The sequence below is a fragment of the Oncorhynchus keta genome, chromosome 21 (genome assembly GCF_023373465.1).
Source record: "Oncorhynchus keta strain PuntledgeMale-10-30-2019 chromosome 21, Oket_V2, whole genome shotgun sequence".
NCBI classification, from domain to species: domain Eukaryota; kingdom Metazoa; phylum Chordata; class Actinopteri; order Salmoniformes; family Salmonidae; genus Oncorhynchus; species Oncorhynchus keta.
In genome coordinates, this window is record NC_068441.1 from 36,963,501 (window position 1) to 36,985,813 (window position 22,313).

A 22,313-nucleotide genomic window follows, 5' to 3' on the forward strand; every position below is an offset into this window, starting at 1 on the left:
TGCAGCAGACACAGGGGGCATCAAAACAGAGATACTATAATTAATATATACACTATGTATCTATGGTTCAGACAATATACAGATGGTCACATAAGTGCTAACTGTCACATTATTACTCAACCAAAAACAGGTGTTCATGTTCATTTTCATGTCATCACAGAGCAAATACATACTACGTACCTCAGGGTGGAAAGGATGACATGATTCTGGCCGCTTCCTGTCCTTCTGAAACTTCAGCCTATCACATTTCAGAGATTCGTTGTGTTCAGAGGGGTTAAGGATGGAAATACGGATGAACCAAACCTCAGATATGCATTTAACTGACACTGTGGTGTCCGTTTCTGCAACATCATTGTAGCTTGATGAGAAACGCAAACCATATTGCACGCTTCAAAAAGACCTACATGTATGAGAAATGTATTAATACCTCTGACTATGAAGTAACTCAGAAGCTGTTGATGTTCTCAGAAGACAAATGTTTGAGTTCACTTACAAAAGCTCACTCAAAAACCCTTCCTAGTAAAAACACACAAAACCTTTTTTACTAAAAAAAACACACTTAATATTCCCAAACTTCACAAGGATATACATAATCTCAATGGGGTCCATGGAAACTGGAAGGGTGGAGCTACAGTCACACTTGTTGTCCACGACAACCATGAATAGGTTACTGCTGGGAATCTGCTGAATAACAAAAGATCTGAAGACAGACAGACAGACAGACAGACAGACAGACAGACAGACAGACAGACAGACAGACAGACAGACAGACAGACAGACAGACAGACAGACAGACAGACAGACAGAGAGAGAGACAGACAGAGAGCGAGACAGAGAGCGAGACAGATAGAGAGAGATGAGTCGATTCAGTTGCTGCTTGTAATATTATCCCACTAAGGCATGATCCTGTAAACACTATCAACACAGGTTAAGTGAGTTAATAAGTGCTTAACGCAAAGGTAACTGTATTCCCAGTACCTGACACAGCCCTCACAGTCAATGTTGCCCGTGGTCTCTTTGATGGTACGCTCAGAGACAAAGGCAGGGTACTCAGTATCACATGGCACCAACATGGTCTTTCCCCTCGAGTTTTGCGCTACAAATGAGACATGTAAATGTTAACATACTAAAAACACACATGACTCACACACACACACACACACACACACACACACACACACACACACACACACACACACACACACACACACACACACACACACACACACACACACACACACACACACACACACACACACACACACATTCATGCATGTGCACACACTTGAGCACACACACACACATACTGACCTTTGACAGAGAGGTCAACATGCCACCAGCTGTACAGGTTGAATTCCAGCAGGAACCTGACGAGGAAGACACAAACATACACATTCAAAATATACATTTATATAACAAACCATTTCTATGTGGTTGATAATCAGTGGATCTTTAATCATTTTACTATATCATGGTGATAGTATTATTCTCACATTACTAGTTCAGTCAGGAGCCATTTCACAATGGAGAAGGGCTGGAAGAGAATCAATTAAACATTTGCATTAAGTGGATTTAACATTGACTTGATGTAAGGCTAGTGAATCATTTAGGGGTGGAACTTACATGTGATAAACAGTGTCCACTGTCACTGCTGCCGGCATACTCTCTACAGAGAGCCTGGTAGTCATACAGATTGATCCTACAGGGACGAGACACTAGGACATTAGTGTGTGTATGTGTGCGCACCAATGTGTATAGACCATGGCGGTGTGTGTTCGACTGTGTAGGACAGAGACATTGTATGTATGATGATTGTAATATTGTTGCTTCTCTAACCTCTTGAAGGAGCCAATGAGGAGCAGCTTGGTCATAACAGCAGCCTCCACCTCGCCAAAGAACTCCCCTGTCTGAGGAAGAAGATATGGTTTATTTAAATGCAGATACTAAGACCTAGGAGAGCAACAGGCCAAGTAAGTGGTACCTGAGAGTAGTCTTCTGTGACCAGAATAAAGCCGTTGTTGTCTATGAGGTAACACTTGATGTCCTGAGAATAGAGAAGATACGAAGATACACATCATCAGCACAGGACATAATACAGCAATTCAATAGCGTGTGGGAACAGAGAAAGGTCAGAAACGGTACAGATGGGAAGTGGGAAAGATAAGTCAAAAAGAGAGAGGCCCAGAAACCAGAAGTAGAATGAGGGGAGTTTCAGACAGGGACTGTTCTGTTCTTACCTCATTATCACAGCTGATTGTGCACTTCCCATCCAGAGCAGCACACTGTATCAAATCAATATGATGAATCATTTCATTCAATAATAAATACATCATGTCACTGGAGTTTGAATGAGTCAATGTGTGTGTGTGAATTTGTGTGTGTGTGTCTACCTGTCTGCTAGCGGTCCAGAACTTCCTCTGAAAGAAATTCAAGTTCATTTGAATCCCAACGGCTATAAGTGGATTTGAGAAAAACAGAACTGTCAGCACACTGTACATCTAGTAGAGGAATTTATGTGAATTGTGTCAATTCTTTATCTATATATTCTGTCTGTACATTCTGTTTATTGTGGTCAACACTATTTCACCAGGTGTAATTCCTAGTACGTGTACATGTAATTGGTGAATAAAGGTGATTCTGATAAAGGGGTCTCTTGAAATGTCTTCAATGGGCATTTATATAGAGAATATGACAGTTAAGAAGTTTATGACAGGAAAACCTTACAGTACTCTAAATGAGGGATTAGTGAATTTACATGCAACAATGGGTGACTTCCTGTCATCCAGCAGCTGTATGGCGGTGCTGGCTAAAACCACACTCTTATTCTCATTTCCTGAGGAGAAACAGGAACACAGAAGAACACAGACATTAGCAGACATTTAACAGAAAAAATGGCATAAAAATTTACCAAAAAGTATTTATCAGTAGTTAGGTTCCATCCAATTGGCAACAGATTTTAATGTGAATATTCTAAAATCTGCATAAAAACAACATGCACATTTTCTCACCAGAGATGTGTTTCCATCAAATTACTTCCCTACATCAAACATGTCTAACAAAACACAGGTTTAAACAAGAAAATACACACCATATATATATACACATATATAGTGGCTTGTGAAAGTATTCACCCCCCTGGAATTTTCCTACCGCCTTACAACCTGGAATTAAAATACTTTTTTTTGTTGGTATCATTTGATTTACACAACATGCCTACCACTTTGAAGATCCACAATATTTTTTATTGTGAAACAAACAAGAAATAAGACAAAAAAACAGAAAACTTGAGCGTGCATAACTATTTATCCCCCCAAAGTCAATATGTTGTAGAGCCACTTTTTTGCAGCAATTATTGCAAGTCTCTTGGAGTACGTCTCTATAACGTGCCCATTCTTCAAGGCAAAACTGCTCCAGCTCCATCAAGTTGGATGGGTTCCGCTGATGTACAGTAATCTTTAAGTCATACCAAAGATTCTCAATTTAATTGAGGTCTGGGCTTTGACTAGGACATTCCAAGACATTTACATTTTTCTCCTTAAACCACTCAAGTGTTGCTTTAGCAGTATGCTTAGGGTCATTGTCTTGCTGAAAGGTGAACCTCCGTCCCAGTCTCAAATCTCTGGAAGACTGAAACAGGTTTCCCTCAATAATTTCCCTGTATTTAGCGGCATCCATCATTCCTTCAATTCTGACCAGTTTCCCAGTCCCTGCTGATGAAAAACATGGATGGTGTTCTTGGGGTGATGGGAGGTGTTGGGTTTGCCGCCAGACATAACGTTTTCCTTGATGGCCAAAATGTCACTCCCTGACCTGAGAGACCCTTTTAATGTCTCTATTTTGGGTTGGTCAGGGTGTGATTTTGGTGGGCATTCTATGTTTTGTTTTCTATGTTTCTATGTTTTGGCCGGGTATGGTTCTCAATCAGTGACAGCTGTCTATCGTTGTCTCTGATTGGGAATCATACTTAGGTAGCCCTTTTTCCCTCCTTTCAGTGTGGGTAGTTGACTTTTGTTAGTGGCACTATAGCCCTGTAAGCTTCACGGTTGTTTCTTTGTTTGTTGTTTTGTTGGCGACATTTTAAATTAAACAAACATGTACGCTAACCACGCTCCACTTCTTTCGACGGCTGTGACACAAAAAGCTAAATTTGAGTCTCATCTGACCAGATTACCTTCTTCCCTATGTTTGGGGAGTCTCCCACATGCTTTGTGGCGAACACCAAACGTGTTTTCTTATTTTTTTTCTTTAAGCAATGGCTTTTTTTCTGGCCACTCTTCCATTAAGCCCAGCTCTGTGGAGTGTAGGAATTTATTTCCTTCTTAATGTGTTTGAGCCAATCAGTTGTGTTGTGTCAAGGTAGGGGTGGTATACAGAAGATGCCCTATTTGATAAAAGACCAAGTCCATATTATGGTAAGAACAGCTCCAATAAGCAAAGAGAAACAACAGTCCATCATTACTTTAAATCATGAAGGTCAGTCAATACGGAACATTTCAAGAACTTTGAAAATTTCTTCAAGTGCAGTCGCAAAAACTATCAAGCGCTGTGATGAAACTGGCTCTCATGACGACTTTTGACTTTTGACCAGTAGTGTATGCATATATATATATATATATACCAAAATAAATCATTACAAAACATATGACAATTCTAGTGCAATTGTATTCACTCAGAAAAAAAATGTAATTATAATAAATCAGGAAGATGTTAATATTTTTGTTATTATCAAATTGACTTGTTGCAGATAAAAAGCTTTACGTGATGACATAGTGCACATAAAAATACCTTTTCCAGTTAAGTTCCCATGTACCGAATACAAAATACAAGTTCAATGGGTTTCCATCATAGTTTCAACTCCACTGATGGTTTACTCACGAAACAAATGTACCTACTCTGGTATTGGCACTGGGCTCAGCTCATATATAACCTACATGGTGAGATTATGGACAAAAAGATCAAGATTATTTGTATTTGTTTTATTTCGCAGCTAAGCATCGACGACAATGTCACCTAAATAAGACCCAAGATATTTATTGGGAATGAGCATCAAGCTCCTCACCTTGCACTTTCACCACTCATTTATTTCATCAGTATCCTAATAAGCCCAATGAGTTGTAGTGGGAGGACCACACAACATGGCAGAGCGTGACTCCAGGTTTTCTTCAATATGATGATTATTACCAACATATTGTCTCAAGGCTTAAACATCCTTCTTTAACCCGTCTCCTCCCATTCTTCATAGCTTTCACCTGGTCAGTCTATATCATTGAAAAAGCAGGTGTTCCTAATGTTTTGTACACTCAGTGTCCATCAACCCTTGAACAAATCACATACATTTGAGTGATACACCTTATCTAGCTTGAAGAAAGAGAGAGAGAGAGAGAGAGAGAGAGAGAGAGAGACAGAGAGAGAGAGGAGGGTGAGAGAGAGAGAGGAGAGAGGAGAGAGATAGAGAGAGAGGAGAGAGAGAGGAGAGAGAGAGGAGAGAGAGAGAGAGAGAGAGAGGAGAGAGAGGAGAGAGAGAGAGAGAGAGAGAGAGAGAGAGAGAGAGAGAGAGAGAGAGAGAGAGAGAGAGAGAGAGAGAGAGAGAGAGAGAGAGAGAGAGAGAGAGAGAGAGAGAGAGGAGAGGGAGATAATAAAGAGAGAGAGAGAGAGAGAGAGACAGGAGAGAGATAGAGAGAGAGGAGAGAGAGAGGAGAGAGAGAGGAGAGAGAGAGGAGAGAGAGAGGAGAGAAGAGAGAAGAGAGAAGAGAGAAGAGAGAAGAGAGAAGAGAGAAGAGAGAGGAGAGAGAGAGAGAGAGAGAGAGAGAGAGAGAGAGAGAGAGAGAGAGAGAGAGAGAGAGAGAGAGAGAGATAATAAAGAGAGAGAGAAGAGAGGAGAGAAGAGAAGAGAGAGAGGAGAGAAGAGAGAGAGGAGAGGAGAGAGAGAAGAGAGAAGAGCGAGAGAAGAAAGGAAAGAGGAGAAAGAAGAGAAGAGAGAGGGAAGAGAGAGATAGAGAGGGATAGAGAGAAGAGAGGAGAGATAGAGGAGTGAGCAATAGAGAGAGGAGAGAGAGGAGAGAGAGAGAGAGAAGAGAGAGAGGAGAAAGGAGAGAGGAGAGAGGAGAGAGAGAGAAAAGAGGAGAGAGGAGAGAGAGGAGAGAGAGAGAAAAGAGGAGAGAGGAGAGAGGAGAGGGGAGAGAGGAGAGAGGAGAGGAGAGAGAGGAGAGAGGAGAGGAGAGAGAGGAGAGAGGAGAGAGGAGAGGAGAGAGAGAGGAGAGAGGAGAGAGGAGAGAGGAGAGAGGAGAGAGGAGAGACAGACAGATAAAAATAGGTAGAGCAGGTAAAGAGGGAACAGTATGATTGTGATCTGATTCTACCTCTCCTCTCTTGCTATCAGTGGGGGGAAAGTGAGGTACATTAATTACACACAGGAGTTAGAGAGGTGAGCTGTACAGTATACCCTATCAGAGACACAGATACACAGTCTCCATGACAAACCTATCAGAGACACAGATACACAGTCTCCATGACAACCCTATCAGAGACACAGATACACAGTCTCCATGACAAACCTATCAGAGACACAGATACACAGTCTCCATGACAACCCTATCAGAGACACAGATACACAGTCTCCATGACAAACCTATCAGAGACACAGATACACAGTCTCCATGACAACCCTATCAGAGACACAGATACACAGTCTCCATGACAAACCTATCAGAGACACAGATACACAGTCTCCATGACAAACCTATCAGAGACACAGAATCCCCACAGAAATGCAGAGATACATACAACAAGGTAAACTATAAAGAACCATTGAGTGTGAGAATGCACTACAGATGGTATTGCATTAGAGTGTTGGGAGAGTGAGCTACTGTATATTAGAGAAACTGAAGAATGATTAAAAAGTCAACTTAAAAAAACGACACAACACACAAAATAGTATTTTAAAGGCAACAACAACCACACAATGGAAACACAGAACGAGCGATGGATGTATGGCCGTATAAAAACGTTTGTTAAACTTTGAGGTCGAGTAAAGATGTATATAGTGGGTGTGTGATTTCTGGATGTAGCAAAGGTACATATAGTGTCAGTGTCTCCTTACCTCCAAAGGGGATGGAGTAGACAAAGGTGCCAGGGACCTGCTCTGCTGCTCTCTTATACCACAGAGGGAAGTGGTCAGCGTTAAACACCCCCTCCTTATCCTCCGCTGTCAGGAAGTCTCTGATGGAACACAGGAAGTCATGAAGGAGTCAAAGGAGAAACTACAAGTGACTGCTGAAACTACAAGTCATTGCTGTAATGCTTTGTCTTAGTGTTAATTTCACTAATTCATCAGATGCTCAGTATAGTGCTCACTGATTGGATAGATCCTCTTGCACAACAAACAGGTTGGTTCTAGAGAGGCCAGTGCGTGTGCCCAGGTAAGCAATCTCCACACCTTTATCTGAATTCCTGTAGACATGATGGAAGCAAACAAGTGTAAAGTAAGAATATAATAAGGGGAGATAATCTGCATATTTGTTATGACATCACAGAGTACAGAGGACAGTACGCTGGCGATGACAGGAGACACTTTGCTACATACAGTACCTGTGGTAATACAACAGGTGTAGGACAGTGGCAACGTCAGTTGAGAAGAAGTTAGTTCAGTTTAGGAGTTAGTCAGTAAGACTCACTCTGACTTGTTGAGGGCCAGGCCTGTCCAGTAGGCCTCCAGTGGGGCTGTGACCACAGCATCAAACAGAACCTCCTGGATCAGCTCCCTGTCACCTGCAACAGAAAGGAGTTGTTCTGGTTCACTACAGGAACCTATACAGACAGGACTGAGTCATCCCTCACTATCAATCATGACTAGATAACAGTACATTCTATTTTGACTAACCACATCATTATAATTAATTCCTGTCTTCTGAAGCAGATGGGATATTCAGTCCAGGAAACACATGGCCAAGTCCTCTACAGACAGGGTATAGGGTTAGGGTTAAGGGTGAGGCTAGGGTTAAGCCTAAGGGTTAGGGTATAGTGTTAAGGCTGAGGGTTAGGGTATAGTTGAGGGTCAGGGTATAGGGTTAATGCTGAGGGTCAGGGTACAGGGTTAAGGCTGAGGGTTAGGGTATAGGGCTAAGGCTGAGGGTCAGGGTACAGGGTTAAGGCTGAGGGTCAGGGTACAGGGTTAATGCTGAGGGTCAGGGTATAGGGTTAAGGCTGAGGGTCAGGGTACAGGGTTAAGGCTGAGGGTTAGGGTATAGGGTTAAGGCTGAGGGTCAGGGTACAGGGTTAAGGCTGAGGGTTAGGGTATAGGGCTAAGGCTGAGGGTCAGGGTACAGGGTTAAGGCTGAGGGTCAGGGTACAGGGTTAAGGCTGAGGGTTAGGGTATTATTATTATTATTATAGGGTTAAGGCTGAGGGATAGGGTATAGGGCTAAGGCTGAGGGTCAGGGTACAGGGTTAAGGCTGAGGGTCAGGGTACAGGGTTAAGGCTGAGGGTTAGGGTATAGGGCTAAGGCTGAGGGTTAGAGTATAAGGTTACGGCTGAGGGTCAGGGTACAGGGTTAAGGCTGAGGGTTAGGGTTATAGTTAGTAGGCCTATAGATCCCAGTGAGGTGGGGCTCACATTTGATGAGTGGTTTGCGTCCGGTCAGGTAGAGTTTAATAGCCTGGATCTGGGAGAGAGAACGGTGCTCATAGTACTCGTCTGTGTTGCAGTACGTCCTGTCAAATGAACAGGTAGAAACACACCCCAAAAATATATACTGAAGAAAGTCATACACTGTCTAAATACTACCAAACACTTAATGAAAAGTACCAACATTTTGGCCATAACATACCAGACACATGTGCTGTTATGTCACATGACTCAACATAACATGCCTTCTGAGATTTACAGAGAGCAGTAGCCCTCTGATTTTTTCAAATTTTGTTGTGTTACAAAGTGGGATGGAAATGTATTTAATTGTAATTTTTTTTGGTCATAGATACTCCATAATGTGAAAGTGAAAATAAAAATTCTACACATTTTTACAAATGAAAAATGTAATAAATAATATAGTAATTTAATAAGTATTCACTCCCTTTGTTTAAGCAAGCCTAAATTAGTTCAGGTGTCAAATTTGACTTAACAAATCACATAATAAGTGACATGGACTGAAATAATAGGAGTTAAGTTCTCTCACGTCACCCCGCTCCTCCGCTCTCTCCACTGGCTTCCAGTTGAAGCTCGCATCCGCTACAAGACCATGGTGCTTGCCTACGGAGCTGTGAGGGGAACGGCACCTCAGTACCTCCAGGCTCTGATCAGGCCCTACACCCAAACAAGGGCACTGCGTTCATCCACCTCTGGCCTGCTCGCCTCCCTACCACTGAGGAAGTACAGTTCCCGCTCAGCCCAGTCAAAACTGTTCGCTGCTCTGGCCCCCCAATGGTGGAACCAACTCCCTCACGACGCCAGGACAGCGGAGTCAATCACCACCTTCCGGAGACACCTGAAACCCCACCTCTTTAAGGAATACCTAGGATAGGATAAAGTAATCCTTCTCACCCCCCCCTTAAAAGATTTAGATGCACTATTGTAAAGTGGCTGTTCCACTGGATGTCATAAGGTGAATGCACCAATTTGTAAGTCGCTCTGGATAAGAGCGTCTGCTAAATGACTTAAATGTAAATGTAAATGTGAGTTGACATGATTTCAGAATGACTAACCCTTCCTCTATCCCCCATACATCCATCTGTAAGGTCCCTCAGTCAAGTATTGCATTTCAAGCACAGATTCAACTACAAAGACCAGGGAGCTGTTCAAAATCCTCACAAAGAAGGGCAGTGATCGGTAGATGGGGCACAAGACATTTAATATCTCTTTATTCATGGTCAAGTTAATAATTATGCCGAGCCTGTGGATGATGTATAAAAAAAACAGACACATATAGAGTAGTTCTCCTGAAATGAACTGAGCTGCAGGACAGGAAGGAAACAGCTCAGGGATGTCCCCAATAAGGTCATTAGCGATTTTAAAACAATGGCTCAAAGGCTGTGATGGGAGAAAACTGAGGCAACAACATTTTAGTGACTCAACAATAATGACCTAAAGACAGAGTGAAAAGAAGAATAGAAGCATTCCAAAATATTCATCCTGTATGTGACAAGCCACTAAAGTCATCCTGGAGAGAAGAAAACATGGCAAAGAATACACTTTCTGGCATAAATGTCAAGCATGGTGGTGGCTGCATCATGGTATGGGTATGCTTGACATCGACAAAGACTGGGGAGTTTTCAGGATAAAAAGGAATTCACCTTTCAGCAATAACCTGTAGCAGCAGGCCAAATCTACACTGAAGTTGCTTACCAAGAAGACAGTGAATGTTCCTAAGTGGAAGGGTTACAAGTTTTGACTGAAATCTGCTTGAAAATCTATAGCAAGACTTGAAAATTGCTGTCTCATTATGAGCGCCAACACCATGACGAAGCTTGAAGAATTTTGAAAAGAACAATGGGCGAATATTGCACAATCCAGGTGTGAAAAGCTCTTGGAGACTTACTCAAGAAGACTCACAGCTGTAATCTCTGCCAAAGGTGTTTCTAACATGCATTGACTCAGGGGATGAAATGTTATCAAATCAAGATATATCAGTGTTTTATTTTTAATTCATATAAAAATAAATACAAATTCTTACCCTTACAGAGAATGATGTGTTGATCATTGACAAAAAAATTAGAAATAAATCAATTTTAATCCCACTTTGTAACACAATATAATGTGAAGAAATCCAAGGCGGGTGAATACTTATGACACCCACTGTATATAATGCTTGTCTGACCAAGCTCAAGCCTTTAACTCAACATTACCCATAACCTCCTGCATTACCATTCATCTGCCAGCGCAACATCTGGCTGTTCCAGGTCATGAAGCCCTGAAAAACACATGAGATCAGTGACGCTCCAGCAGGGCCAGGCTCAGTGGGCTGATACATGGCCTTATGAAAAGGCAGACTACAGGTACAGAATACACAGATCCTATGTGAAATGATGACGCACTGGTAGTTTGTTGAGTGAGTGTAGGATAGAAGGAGTGGGAGAGTGAATGACAAGAGTAGAGTGACACTTACCTGCTTCTACGGAGACGTTTCCTCTGAAGAAGAATTTGCCATGGCCTCTGGACAAAGCCACACCGACACTGAACACAGGAATAATATAAACACACACACACACACACACACACACACACACACACACACACACACACACACACACACACACACACACACACACACACACACACACACACAGTAGGGTGAACCGCAGAGATAGTCAACAGTTACATTCACATGTCATTCACTCACTGAACCAGCCCATCATGTCAAGTCACAGAAGAACATCAAGAGAATTGATCAAGATAAATGGATAAATCAATAAATGTACTGAAAAGCTAAAGAAGCATAGTGCACCCTACTCTCCTCTGCTCAACGTGAATGATATCTCCACTCACCTGAACCCAGTAGTGACGGACTACAGTGCATTCGGGAAAGTATTCAGACACCTTGACTTTTTCCACATTTTGTTACGTTACAACCTTATTCTGAAATGGATGACATTTTTTTCCCTCATCAATCTACACACAATACCAAGTAATAACAAAGAAAAAACTGTTTTATTTAGAAACGATTGCAAATGTATTTAAAAAAAAACTGAAATATCACATTTACATAAATATTCAGACCCTTATTCAGTACTTTGTTGAAGCAGCTTTGGCAGCGACTACAGCCTTCAGTCTTCTTGGGTATGATGCTACAAGCTTAGCACACCTGTATTTGGAGAGTTTCTCACATTCTTCTCTGCAGATCCTCTCAAGCTCTGTCAGGTTGGATGGGGAGAGTCGCTGCACAGCTATTTTCAGTTCTCTCCAGAGATGTTTGATTGGGTTCAAGTCCAGGCTCTGGCTGGGCCACTCAAAGACATTCAGAGACTTGTCCCAAAGCCACTCCTGCGTTGTCTTGGCTGTGTTCTTAGGGTCGTTGTTCTGTTGGAAGCTGAACCGTGGCCACAGTCTGAGGTTCTGAGTGCTCTGGAACAGGTTTTCATCAAGGATCTTGCAGTACTTTGCTCCGTTCATCTTTCCTGACTAGTCTCCCCATCCCTGCCGCTGAAAAACATCCCCACAGCATGATGCTGCCACCACCATGCGTCACCAGCTCTAGGAAAAGTCTTGGTGGTTCCAAACTTCTTCCATTTAAGAATGATTAAGAATGATGGTAGCCACTGTTTTCTTGGGGACCTTCAATGCTGCAGACATTTTTTGGTACCCTTCCCCAGATCCGTGCCTCGACACAAACTTGTCTCGGAGCTCTACAGACAATTCCTTCAAGCTCATGTCTTGGTTTTAGCTCTGACATGCACTGTCAACTGTGGGACTTTATATAGACAGGTGTGCTTTTCCAAATAATGTCCAATCAAATGAATTTTCCACAGGTGGACTCCATTCAAGTTGTATAACTATCTAAAGCAGGTATTCCCAATGCCGTCAGGGGTATGCCAAATAAAAATGTGATTCACATAAATAAATAATCATTTTCAAGCAGTATCTTTATATTTTCCAACAGGGCTAAACATTTGGGTGAGGTTTGTTTTCTCACCTGAGTAGCCTCGTTTCACTGCCAAAATAAAATTAAACCATCTAGTGTTCAGAGAAATAACAACACAATGTCAAATACAGGGGGCCTAGTCAAATAATTAACATCCATCACATTAACCATCACTCTCACAGGAAACCTTCACTCCTGTAAAGACATTTAGAAACTTAACAACCATTTGAAAAATAAACCACAAGAGTTTTTTGAGAAGCGTCTTATACGGTGAGCTACCGAGCTACCGAGTGGCTAGGACAGGCAAGCCCCATACTATTGTGGAGGACTTAATTCTTCCTGCTGCCACGGATATGGCTGGGACAATGCTGGGGGAAAAGGCCCAAAATAACAATACAGACAATGCCTTCATCAAACAACACTGTTTCATGATGCATCAGTGACATGGCAAGAGATGTTTTTAAACAATTTCTGCTTTGCATACAAGCCAATGAATTATATGCGTTACAGCTGGATGATTCAACAGATGTGACGGGCCTGGCACAGCTCCTGGTATATGTCTGTTACAGCTGGATGAGTCAACAGATGTGGCGGGCCTGGCACAGCTCCTGGTATATGTCTGTTACAGCTGGATGATTCAACAGATGTGGCGGGCCTGGCACAGCTCCTGGTATATGTCTGTTACAGCTGGATGATTCAACAGATGTGGCAGGCCTGGCACAGCTCCTGGTATATGTCTGTTACAGCTGGATGATTCAACAGATGTGACGGGCCTGGCACAGCTCCTGGTATATGTCTGTTACAGCTGGATGATTCAACAGATGTGGCGGGCCTGGCACAGCTCCTGGTATATGTCTGTTACAGCTGGATGATTCAACAGATGTGACGGGCCTGGCACAGCTCCTGGTATATGTCTGTTACAGCTGGATGATTCAACAGATGTGGCGGGCCTGGCACAGCTCCTGGTATATGTCTGTTACAGCTGGATGATTCAACAGATGTGACGGGCCTGGCACAGCTCCTGGTATATGTCTGTTACAGCTGGATGATTCAACAGATCTGTCCTGGTACAGCTGGATGATTCAACAGATGTGACGGGCCTGGCACAGCTCCTGGTATATGTCTGTTACAGCTGGATGATTCAACAGATGTGACGGGCCTGGCACAGCTCCTGGTATATGTCTGTTACAGCTGGATGATTCAACAGATGTGACGGGCCTGGCACAGCTCCTGGTATATGTCTGTTACAGCTGGATGATTCAACAGATGTGACGGGCCTGGCACAGCTCCTGGTATATGTCTGTTACAGCTGGATGATTCAACAGATGTGACGGGCCTGGCACAGCTCCTGGTATATGTCTGTTACAGCTGGATGATTCAACAGATGTGACGGGCCTGGCACAGCTCCTGGTATATGTCTGTTACAGCTGGATGATTCAACAGATGTGGCGGGCCTGGCACAGCTCCTGGTATATGTCCGTTAAGGTTTATGGGGGTTAATTAAGGAAGACATCCTCTTCTGCAAACCACTGGAAACCAGGACAACATGAGAGGATATGTTTAAAGTATTGGACATCTGTCACGGTTTTCTAATGGTGAAGGAGAGATCCATGTTTATTTACACAACGTAACACGAATCCAAAACACAAACTCTACAAAACAATAAACGTAGTGAAAACCGAAACAGCCTTAACTGGTGCAAACTAACACAGACTAAGGACATCAAGACACTCAGGACAATCACCCACAATACAACCAAAGAATATGGCTGCCTAAATATGGCTCCCAATCAGAGACAACGAAAAACACCTGCCTCTGATTGAGAACCACTTCAGACAGCCATAGACTCTCCTAGAACACCCCACTAAGCTACAATCCCACTAAGCTACACACCACATACAAAAACCCATGTCACACCCTGGCCTGACCAAATACATAAAGAAAAACACAAAATACTTCGACCAGGGCGTGACAACATCTTTGTGACATCAAATGGACTTTGGTGGTCAAGATGTGTTGGTATCTGTACTGATGGTGCAAAAGCCATGACAGGGAGACGTAGTGGAGTGGTAACGCGCCTGCAAGTAGTTGCTCCCAACGCCACTTGGGTACACTGCAGCATCCACCGAGAGGCTTTTGCAGCCAAGGGAATGCCTGACAGCTTGAAAGACGTTTTGGACACTACAGTGAAATTGGTTAACTTTGTTAAAGCAAGACCCCTGAACTCTCGTGTATTTTCAGCATTATGCAATGACATGGGCAGCGACCACGTAACGCATTTACAACATACAGAAGTTTGCTGGTTATCAAGGGGCAAAGTATTGACATGTTTTTTTTTAAATTGAGAGACGAGCTTAATGTTTTCTTTGCTGACCATGATTTTCACTTGTCTAACCATTTGCATGATGAAGAGTTTCTCACACGACTGGCCTATCTGGGTGGTGTTTTTTCTCGCCTGAATGATCTGAATCTAGGATTACAGAGACTCTCCGCAACTATATTCCATGTGCGGGACAAAATTGAGGCTATGATTAAGAAGTTGGAGCTCTTTTCTGTCAGCATTAACAAGGACAACACACAGGTCTTTCCATCATTGTATGATTTTTTGTGTGCAAATGAACTCAAATGTGATATAGCGAAGCACTTGAGTTTAAAAATATATATATATATTTTACCTTTATTTAACTAGGCAAGTCAGTTAAGAACAAATTCTTATTTTCAATGACAGCCTAGGAACAGTGGGTTAACTGCCTGTTCAGGGGCAGAACGACAGATTTGTACCTTGTCAGCTCGGGGGTTTGAATTCTCAACCTTCTGGTTACTAGTCCAACACTCTAACCACTAGGCTACCCTGCCGCCCTAGTAAGCTGGGTGCGCAATTACGCAGGTACTTTCTCGTAACGGACTACACAAACAACTGGATTCGTTATCCCTTTCATGCCCTGCCTCCAGTCCATTTAACGATATCTGAACAAGAGAACCTCATCGAAATTGCAACAAGCGGTTCTGTGAAAATGGAATTTAATCAGAAGCCACTGACAGATTTCTGGATTGAGCTGCACTCAGAGTTTCTTGCCTTGGCAAATCACGCAGCTAAGACACTGATGCCCTTTGCAATCACGTACCTGTGTGAGAGTGGATTCTCGACCCTCACTAGCATGAAAACTAAATACAGGCACAGACTGTGTGGAAAATGATTTAAGACAGACTCTCTCCAATACAACCTAACATTGCAGAGTTATGTGCATCCTTTCAAAAAAAAGTTTGGGAATCACTGATCTAAAGGATGATCAATGGAAACAGGATGCACCTGAGCTCAATTTCGAGTCTCATAGCAAAGGGTCTGAATGTGGAAAAAGTCAAGGGGTCTGAATACTTGCCGAATGCACTGTACATTAAACATTAGAGAATGTATCAAGATAAATAGGAAACTGCGCAAACCTGAAGGGAGTTCCCTTGACCTCAGTGTAGTAGTAGTCATTGTGCATCTTCAGCAGACGTTTCTGATAGCACAGAGGAAAGCACGAAGCATGAGGACTCATCCACTGATTTCATTACAGTCCACAGTCTTTGATATACAGTAACTGTAAGGGTCATCCTCCTCCTCCTGTCTCACCCCTTTGTCCACTGTCTTCTTCACTTCCATGGAGAAAGTCCCTGTCTTCCTGTTGACCATGGCATTACGCAGCTGAAACAGAAAAACAAGCTGTAAGGGGACTGTGCAGTTCTGGTGTCATCATTACTAGACACCAGGAGGTGTTATATTTGTTCAGTTTGATCAGACCAGCATTCAATGAGAGGCGCGTTACAGAGTAACACACTGGACAGCCGATAATGCCCCTTTTAAAGGTAATTTACGCTTGAGCCGACATCCGCAGCGTTTACCATGAATGTGATTTCCACGAATGTCTGGGACATTGCTTTTAAAAGGCACCTTGTTGGCTGTCCAGTGTGCTACTATATAACACGCCTTGGATTGAATACTGTCAATAGTATTATTATTTAAAATGAAACCAGTCTGTCTGTATTAGGAATCAGATGTGTGTATAAAGTTTGTTATATATATATATATATATATATATGCCATTTATCAGACGCTTTTATCCAAAGCGACTTACAGTCATGTGTGCATACATTCTACGTATGGGTTATGTCAGGGTTTAGACGTACAAAGTCATCCTTGTCCTCCCACTCCACCTCAGACAGGTCCACACTGCTGTAGTTGGGTTTCCTCCTCTTCTGGCCCTTCTGGTACTGAGGCACAGAGGAACACACATTTGAGGGAAACAGTTTCAGATTTTGGTTGCACTGTGGATGTTCTGTGTAAACAGCACGTTTCAGGCCTCCCAAGTGGTGCAGTGGTCTAACACACTGAATCGTAGTTGCAAGCTGTGCCACTAGAGATCCTGATTCGAGTCCAGGCTCTGTCGCAGCCGGCTGTGACCGGGAGACCGAAGGGGCGGCGCACAATTGTCCCAACGTCGTCTGGGTTAGGGGAGAGTTTGGCCGGCAGGGATGTCCTTGTCACTTCACGCTCTAACGACTCCTGTGGCGGGCCGGGCACATGCACGCTGACACGGTCGCCAGGTGTACAATGTTTCCTCCGACACATTGGTGTGGCTGGCTTCCGGGTTAAGTGGGCATTGTGTCAAGAAGCAGTGCGGCTTGGTTGAGTTGTATTTTGGAGGACGCATGGCTCTCTACCTTCGCCTCTGCCGAGTCCGTACGGGAGTTGCAGGGACGAGACAAGACTGTAACTACCAATTGGATACCACGAAATTGGGGAGAAAAAGGGGTACAAGTTTTAAAAAATTCTAATAAAATTAAACACATTTCAGAGTGAACCTTTTATAAGGCCTCACTAACACTGTTTTGCTTAAAACCAGAACACTCCTAGCCTGATAAAGCAGACTGACTCACTGCACAGAATGTTGACCGCTCAAACAGAATGTTGACCGCTCAAACAGAATGTTGACCGCTCAAACAGAATGTTGACCGCTCAAACAGAATGTTGACCGCTCAAACAGAATGTTGACCGCTCAAACAGAATGTTGACCGCTCAAACAGAATGTTGACTGCTCAAACAGAATGTTGACCGCTCAAACAGAATGTTGAGCTATAGTGTCATCAGGCTGGTTCCACCAGGTTAGAAGTCCCCAGTTCAATAACGCCTAATTGATCAGTTCATTCAACAACCAATAACATAAAAACATCCAGTCCAATCGAGTCTGGTTCAAGATCAGAATACACCACCCACAGTCACATCACAGTCTACGACACAGAAAAACCCACACGGGGGCGCTAATATTACACAGACACTGTTACACACAAATCCACTAGAACATGTTTCCAGTGGGAACCCAAGCAGGATCCCAGAGAGTAAAGTGTCTATGGTCTAGTCTACAGTTACAGGTGAGTGTCTATGGTGCAGTCTATGCATAGGACAGTTACAGGACAGGAGGGTTACCTCAGGGTTACTGTTAGCTCAGTTAGCCAGGGCCAGCCAGACCTACAGTACTATCAATGGTCTGTATCCCTCCCTATATCAAAGGAAAAGGTGAGGATTATAGATTGCTACCGAGCAAGTTGGGAGGCTCACTCACTCAAACTGGTTCTGTTTTTAAAAACACTCATATTCATTGGTGGCATTATATGTATTAACAATTCAATGAACCGCTCTCCTGCTTTCTATATAGTCCAAGGTGTAGGTGCAGGTGCAGGTTAGGGCTAATGCAATGTTGTGGCAAGGTTACAGTTAAGGTTAGGGGACAAGTGTGTTTAGGAGACAGTGTATTACCAGTGGCCTCAGGTCTGGATGGGTCAGGATGTAGCCGTTGTTAGTGATGGCAAACGCGTAACCGTGGATACCCAGCTGAAGGCACACAAATAATATAGAGATAATTGATTACATGAAGTAGAGTGTATGAGAACAGTAAATGACAATGCATCATAACTTTGGGTTATTAGACACTGTACCAGGTGTTTAGGGATGATCTTCATAAGTTCCTGTAGGGGAATGTCCGTGCCCACTACCCCTAGGAGAATACCCTGGTTCTTCTGTACAGAGAGGAGAAACAGACCAGACTCAATGACAGAGAGAGAGACAGACTCAATGAGTATCACACAGACAATCAGATGGACAGAAAGAAAGAAAAATACAGACTGACAGACAGACACCCACAAAGACACACACACTTACCGTCTCGTTCTTGGTGCTGAACACAGGCATGGCCACAGTGGTCATCAGGCTGGGGCCCTTCTTGTTTCTGGACTAAGACAGAACACAGTGTCAGAGACCATGTCTACTGAGATTCCTTATGTTTTAACTATCATAGGCTGTTGCTACAGTATTCTCTTTCTGACTGATGCTAAATGCTAATCTGAGTCAACAGAGGAATATAAGCAACAATATCCATCCGTGCCAAGTTTTCACCAAAATAGATTTCACCAAACAGACATGTTTATACAAAATAAACATGTCTGGCGGGCGGCAGGTAGCCTAGTGGTTAGAGACAGGTAGCCTAGTGGTTAGAGACAGGTAGCCTAGTGGTTAGAGACAGGTAGCCTAGTGGTTAGAGACAGGTAGCCTAGTGGTTAGAGACAGGTAGCCTAGTGGTTAGAGACAGGTAGCCTAGTGGTTAGAGACAGGTAGCGTAGTGGTTAGAGACAGGTAGCCTAGTGGTTAGAGACAGGTAGCCTAGTGGTTAGAGACAGGTAGCCTAGTGGTTAGAGCGTTGGACGAGTAAATGAATGGTTGCAGGAACAAATCCCTGAGGTAAAAAATCAGTCGTTCTGCCCCTGAACAAGGCAGTTAACCCACTGTTCCTAGGCCCTCATTGAAAATAATAATTTGTTCTTAACTGACTTGCCTAGTTAAATAAAGGTAAAATAAAAAATAAATAAAATAGAAGACAGTCTCAGAGCTCCGAACTCTCGTGCATTGGCTGTGAGACACGTATTTGACCCTCTTGTCACACTCACACGCCACACCTCTTATATCTCACGCAGTGAAAAGTACTGTATTTATTTTTCTAATTAGTCCATTGTATAGTCAGTGTGTTACCTTTTCAACTATACTCCAAATATTTTTGAAATCGTAGCATTTGCGCCTACAACTTAACATCATGAGCAGAACCTCTATCATTGTCCTGTTTTACCACAGCACTGTGAACCGCGGCACATTGAAGCATATGATTGGTCTATTTATGTAAGGGATCAAGGGAATTGGATGAGCATTTCAAAGAAACACCCCTCAAGATTAGGAGAGTTGAGCTGAATGGAGAGAGAGAACGTTCTCAGCTGAGTTTATCAAACTGTAAAAAGAGCAGCATGGTAGCTGTTTTATTTACACTGTTGTCAACAAAATTACAATATGTTTTAGCAGGGAACTTTAGTAGGGTGACCTGATTTGTAACTATGAAAATAATTTTGTCAAACATATTGTGAACCCCAAAGTGTACGTTTGATTCTAGAGGAGGGACAATAAATATTACAGTCATTTGGTTATGGCGTAGAGGCAGATTAATTTAAATTTGTCTTCAGGAGATTTTATTATATATTTACTTTATTTAGTCTGATCAGTGGAACAATTTTCATTCTTAACAATGGGCTAACATCTAGGGTAATTAGTGTGCTTGCCAGTAGAAGCACTACTGTTATTCCCAACACTTACTTTATTATTCCACTTCTTGTACATTTTGCCAGTGTAATCTGATTAGCCTACTTGTGTTCTTTGAAAATTGATAATATGGGGCTATGTATTTTTGCAGCCATTCATGGACAGTTTTGAATAAGTCATACAAATAAGCATTGGATATTAAATGCTCCAAGCCTCAAGTATAATTTTGGAAATGTTATTATTGTGCACAAGCTAGGCAGAGATGGTAGATGGACTCACAACTCATAAACACATCACATAATGTCTATGTAGAGTAAGAGAATGACAATGATCTTCAACCAGTAGACATAAACCACCTGAATATTGATATTCATTAGATTTTTCTTGAAGATTGGATGATTGAGAAATTAATTGTTATAACAAATACATTATAACAATAACACCCAGTACTTTCTTCCAGTCCTATTTTAAAAAGCTCACCCAACTTACAAAATCTTTGTGTGCTTACCTTGAAAACAATCTATGGACAAGGAGACTGCGATCTATGATTTGCTTACCCACTGCCATCAACCATTAATATAAACATTTCCTGTACAGAGCCTTGGTGTGGTGGTAAAACTCCCCACACATATTGCATATAACTTTCAACCTGAGAACAGGGATCAATCCCTGCTTCCTACCCTTCCCATCTCATTACTGTCTGAAGGAAGTGTCAAACCACCTAAAAAGTAACAAAGTCATCACATTTTGAGTGTCCATTTAATGTTCAAAGTATCCTGAATACACCTGACCTGTGGTGTATTTGTTTTTAATGTTCCACCCTGGCCATAGCCCTAACTAAATCCATGTCAAAATGCATAGAATTGTGGGAAATTAGCTTTAAAACAGTACCATTTTACAACCCCCCCCCATCTAGGGGTTGTGCCAGGGAGCAATGAAATTATCATATTACATCTCACTCCAAGTTTTCTTCAAAAGTTGGAAGCACTGAAGTCTGGACTATAACACTATGGTTAATGTTGCTCGTAGTTTGTGGCTTTACAGTACATTTATAGTGAAGCTCCGGTTTAGAGCAATCCCCAGCATTTCTTGTTTGGCTGAGAGTGGGGCTATGCTCAGCAGAATGAGAAGTGACTTGACTAAACACATGAGCTGTCACGTTGGCATGAAGGATTGGGAGACAGATGCAAGAATGCATAATCGTTTTTTAAATTAAACCCAAATTACGGCGTGCCGTGTAAAGGCACGGGGACGAAGACAAAACAAATCCGTAACAAAACACAGGGTAGAAACCCAAAACAAAAGAGCGAGGAGTACCTCGAATAAATAACACACGCGCACAATGATTAACTCACAGGACGAGACCCGTAATCATCTGCGCAATCCACAAGGGCACGAAAGCCAAAACACACAGCACAGGTACTCACACGCGACAACGGACATTGTAACAATAATGGACAGTCCAATGGATACCAAAGGGCACACTTATACAAGTACTAATCAGTGGGAATAGGGGACAGGTGTGCGCAATGAAAGTTCCGGAGGCATCCGTGACATGAGCTCACTGAAACTAGGTCTGCTATTCCCTCACAGGCTCATGGACACAGCTGTGACTGTGTGTGATTGTGTGGCTATTTGTGTGTGGGAGTTTGCCTAAAAGAGAAGGAGTGTGTGTGAGTGTGCGTGTACTGTGTATATATATGTATGTGGCTGTTTGTGTGTATTGCAAAAAAGAGTGTGTCCATGTATAGTACAGAACATGTGTTGGAAAGAGGTAGTGAACTGTGTAGGGTACTAAGGTACTGGATTACTAAGGTACTAGGGTACTAGGCTACAAAGGTGCTAGGGTATTAGGGTACTAAGGTAGTCTCTGTATGGTACTAGGGTACTAAGGTACTAGAGTACTAGGGTACAAAGGTAATAGGGTATTAGGTACTAAGGTACTAGGGTACTAAGGTAGTCTCTGTATGGTACTAGGGTACTAGGGTACGAAGGTACCAAGGTGCCAGGGTACTAAGATAGTACCCCAGTACCAAACAGAGGCTATCTTAGTACCCTAGCACCTTGGTACCTTTGTACCCTAGTACTTTAGAACCCCAGTACCATACAGAGGCTAAAGTACTAGG

The 22,313-nt window shown here is 42.7% G+C and overlaps 1 protein-coding gene across 1 annotated transcript in view; it reads right to left on the reverse strand.

Moving 5' to 3' along the window:
• LOC118374132 (voltage-dependent calcium channel subunit alpha-2/delta-3-like) overlaps positions 1-22,313 on the reverse strand; it is an 82,348-nt gene that overhangs the window by 1,121 nt on the left and 58,914 nt on the right. The window contains exons 15-37 of the mRNA XM_052474571.1: positions 18,769-18,840; positions 18,546-18,626; positions 18,367-18,441; positions 16,740-16,823; positions 16,186-16,257; positions 16,011-16,072; positions 11,097-11,164; positions 10,856-10,901; positions 8,612-8,709; positions 7,674-7,767; positions 7,354-7,449; positions 7,100-7,218; positions 2,756-2,833; positions 2,391-2,452; positions 2,238-2,282; positions 1,982-2,044; positions 1,837-1,907; positions 1,624-1,699; positions 1,494-1,534; positions 1,312-1,367; positions 979-1,096; positions 587-700; positions 181-262 (exon numbers count right to left, since the gene is read on the reverse strand). Coding sequence (XP_052330531.1) covers positions 181-262; positions 587-700; positions 979-1,096; positions 1,312-1,367; positions 1,494-1,534; positions 1,624-1,699; positions 1,837-1,907; positions 1,982-2,044; positions 2,238-2,282; positions 2,391-2,452; positions 2,756-2,833; positions 7,100-7,218; positions 7,354-7,449; positions 7,674-7,767; positions 8,612-8,709; positions 10,856-10,901; positions 11,097-11,164; positions 16,011-16,072; positions 16,186-16,257; positions 16,740-16,823; positions 18,367-18,441; positions 18,546-18,626; positions 18,769-18,840 — 1,773 coding nt within the window. The remainder of the gene's footprint in view (positions 1-180; positions 263-586; positions 701-978; positions 1,097-1,311; positions 1,368-1,493; positions 1,535-1,623; positions 1,700-1,836; positions 1,908-1,981; positions 2,045-2,237; positions 2,283-2,390; positions 2,453-2,755; positions 2,834-7,099; positions 7,219-7,353; positions 7,450-7,673; positions 7,768-8,611; positions 8,710-10,855; positions 10,902-11,096; positions 11,165-16,010; positions 16,073-16,185; positions 16,258-16,739; positions 16,824-18,366; positions 18,442-18,545; positions 18,627-18,768; positions 18,841-22,313) is intronic.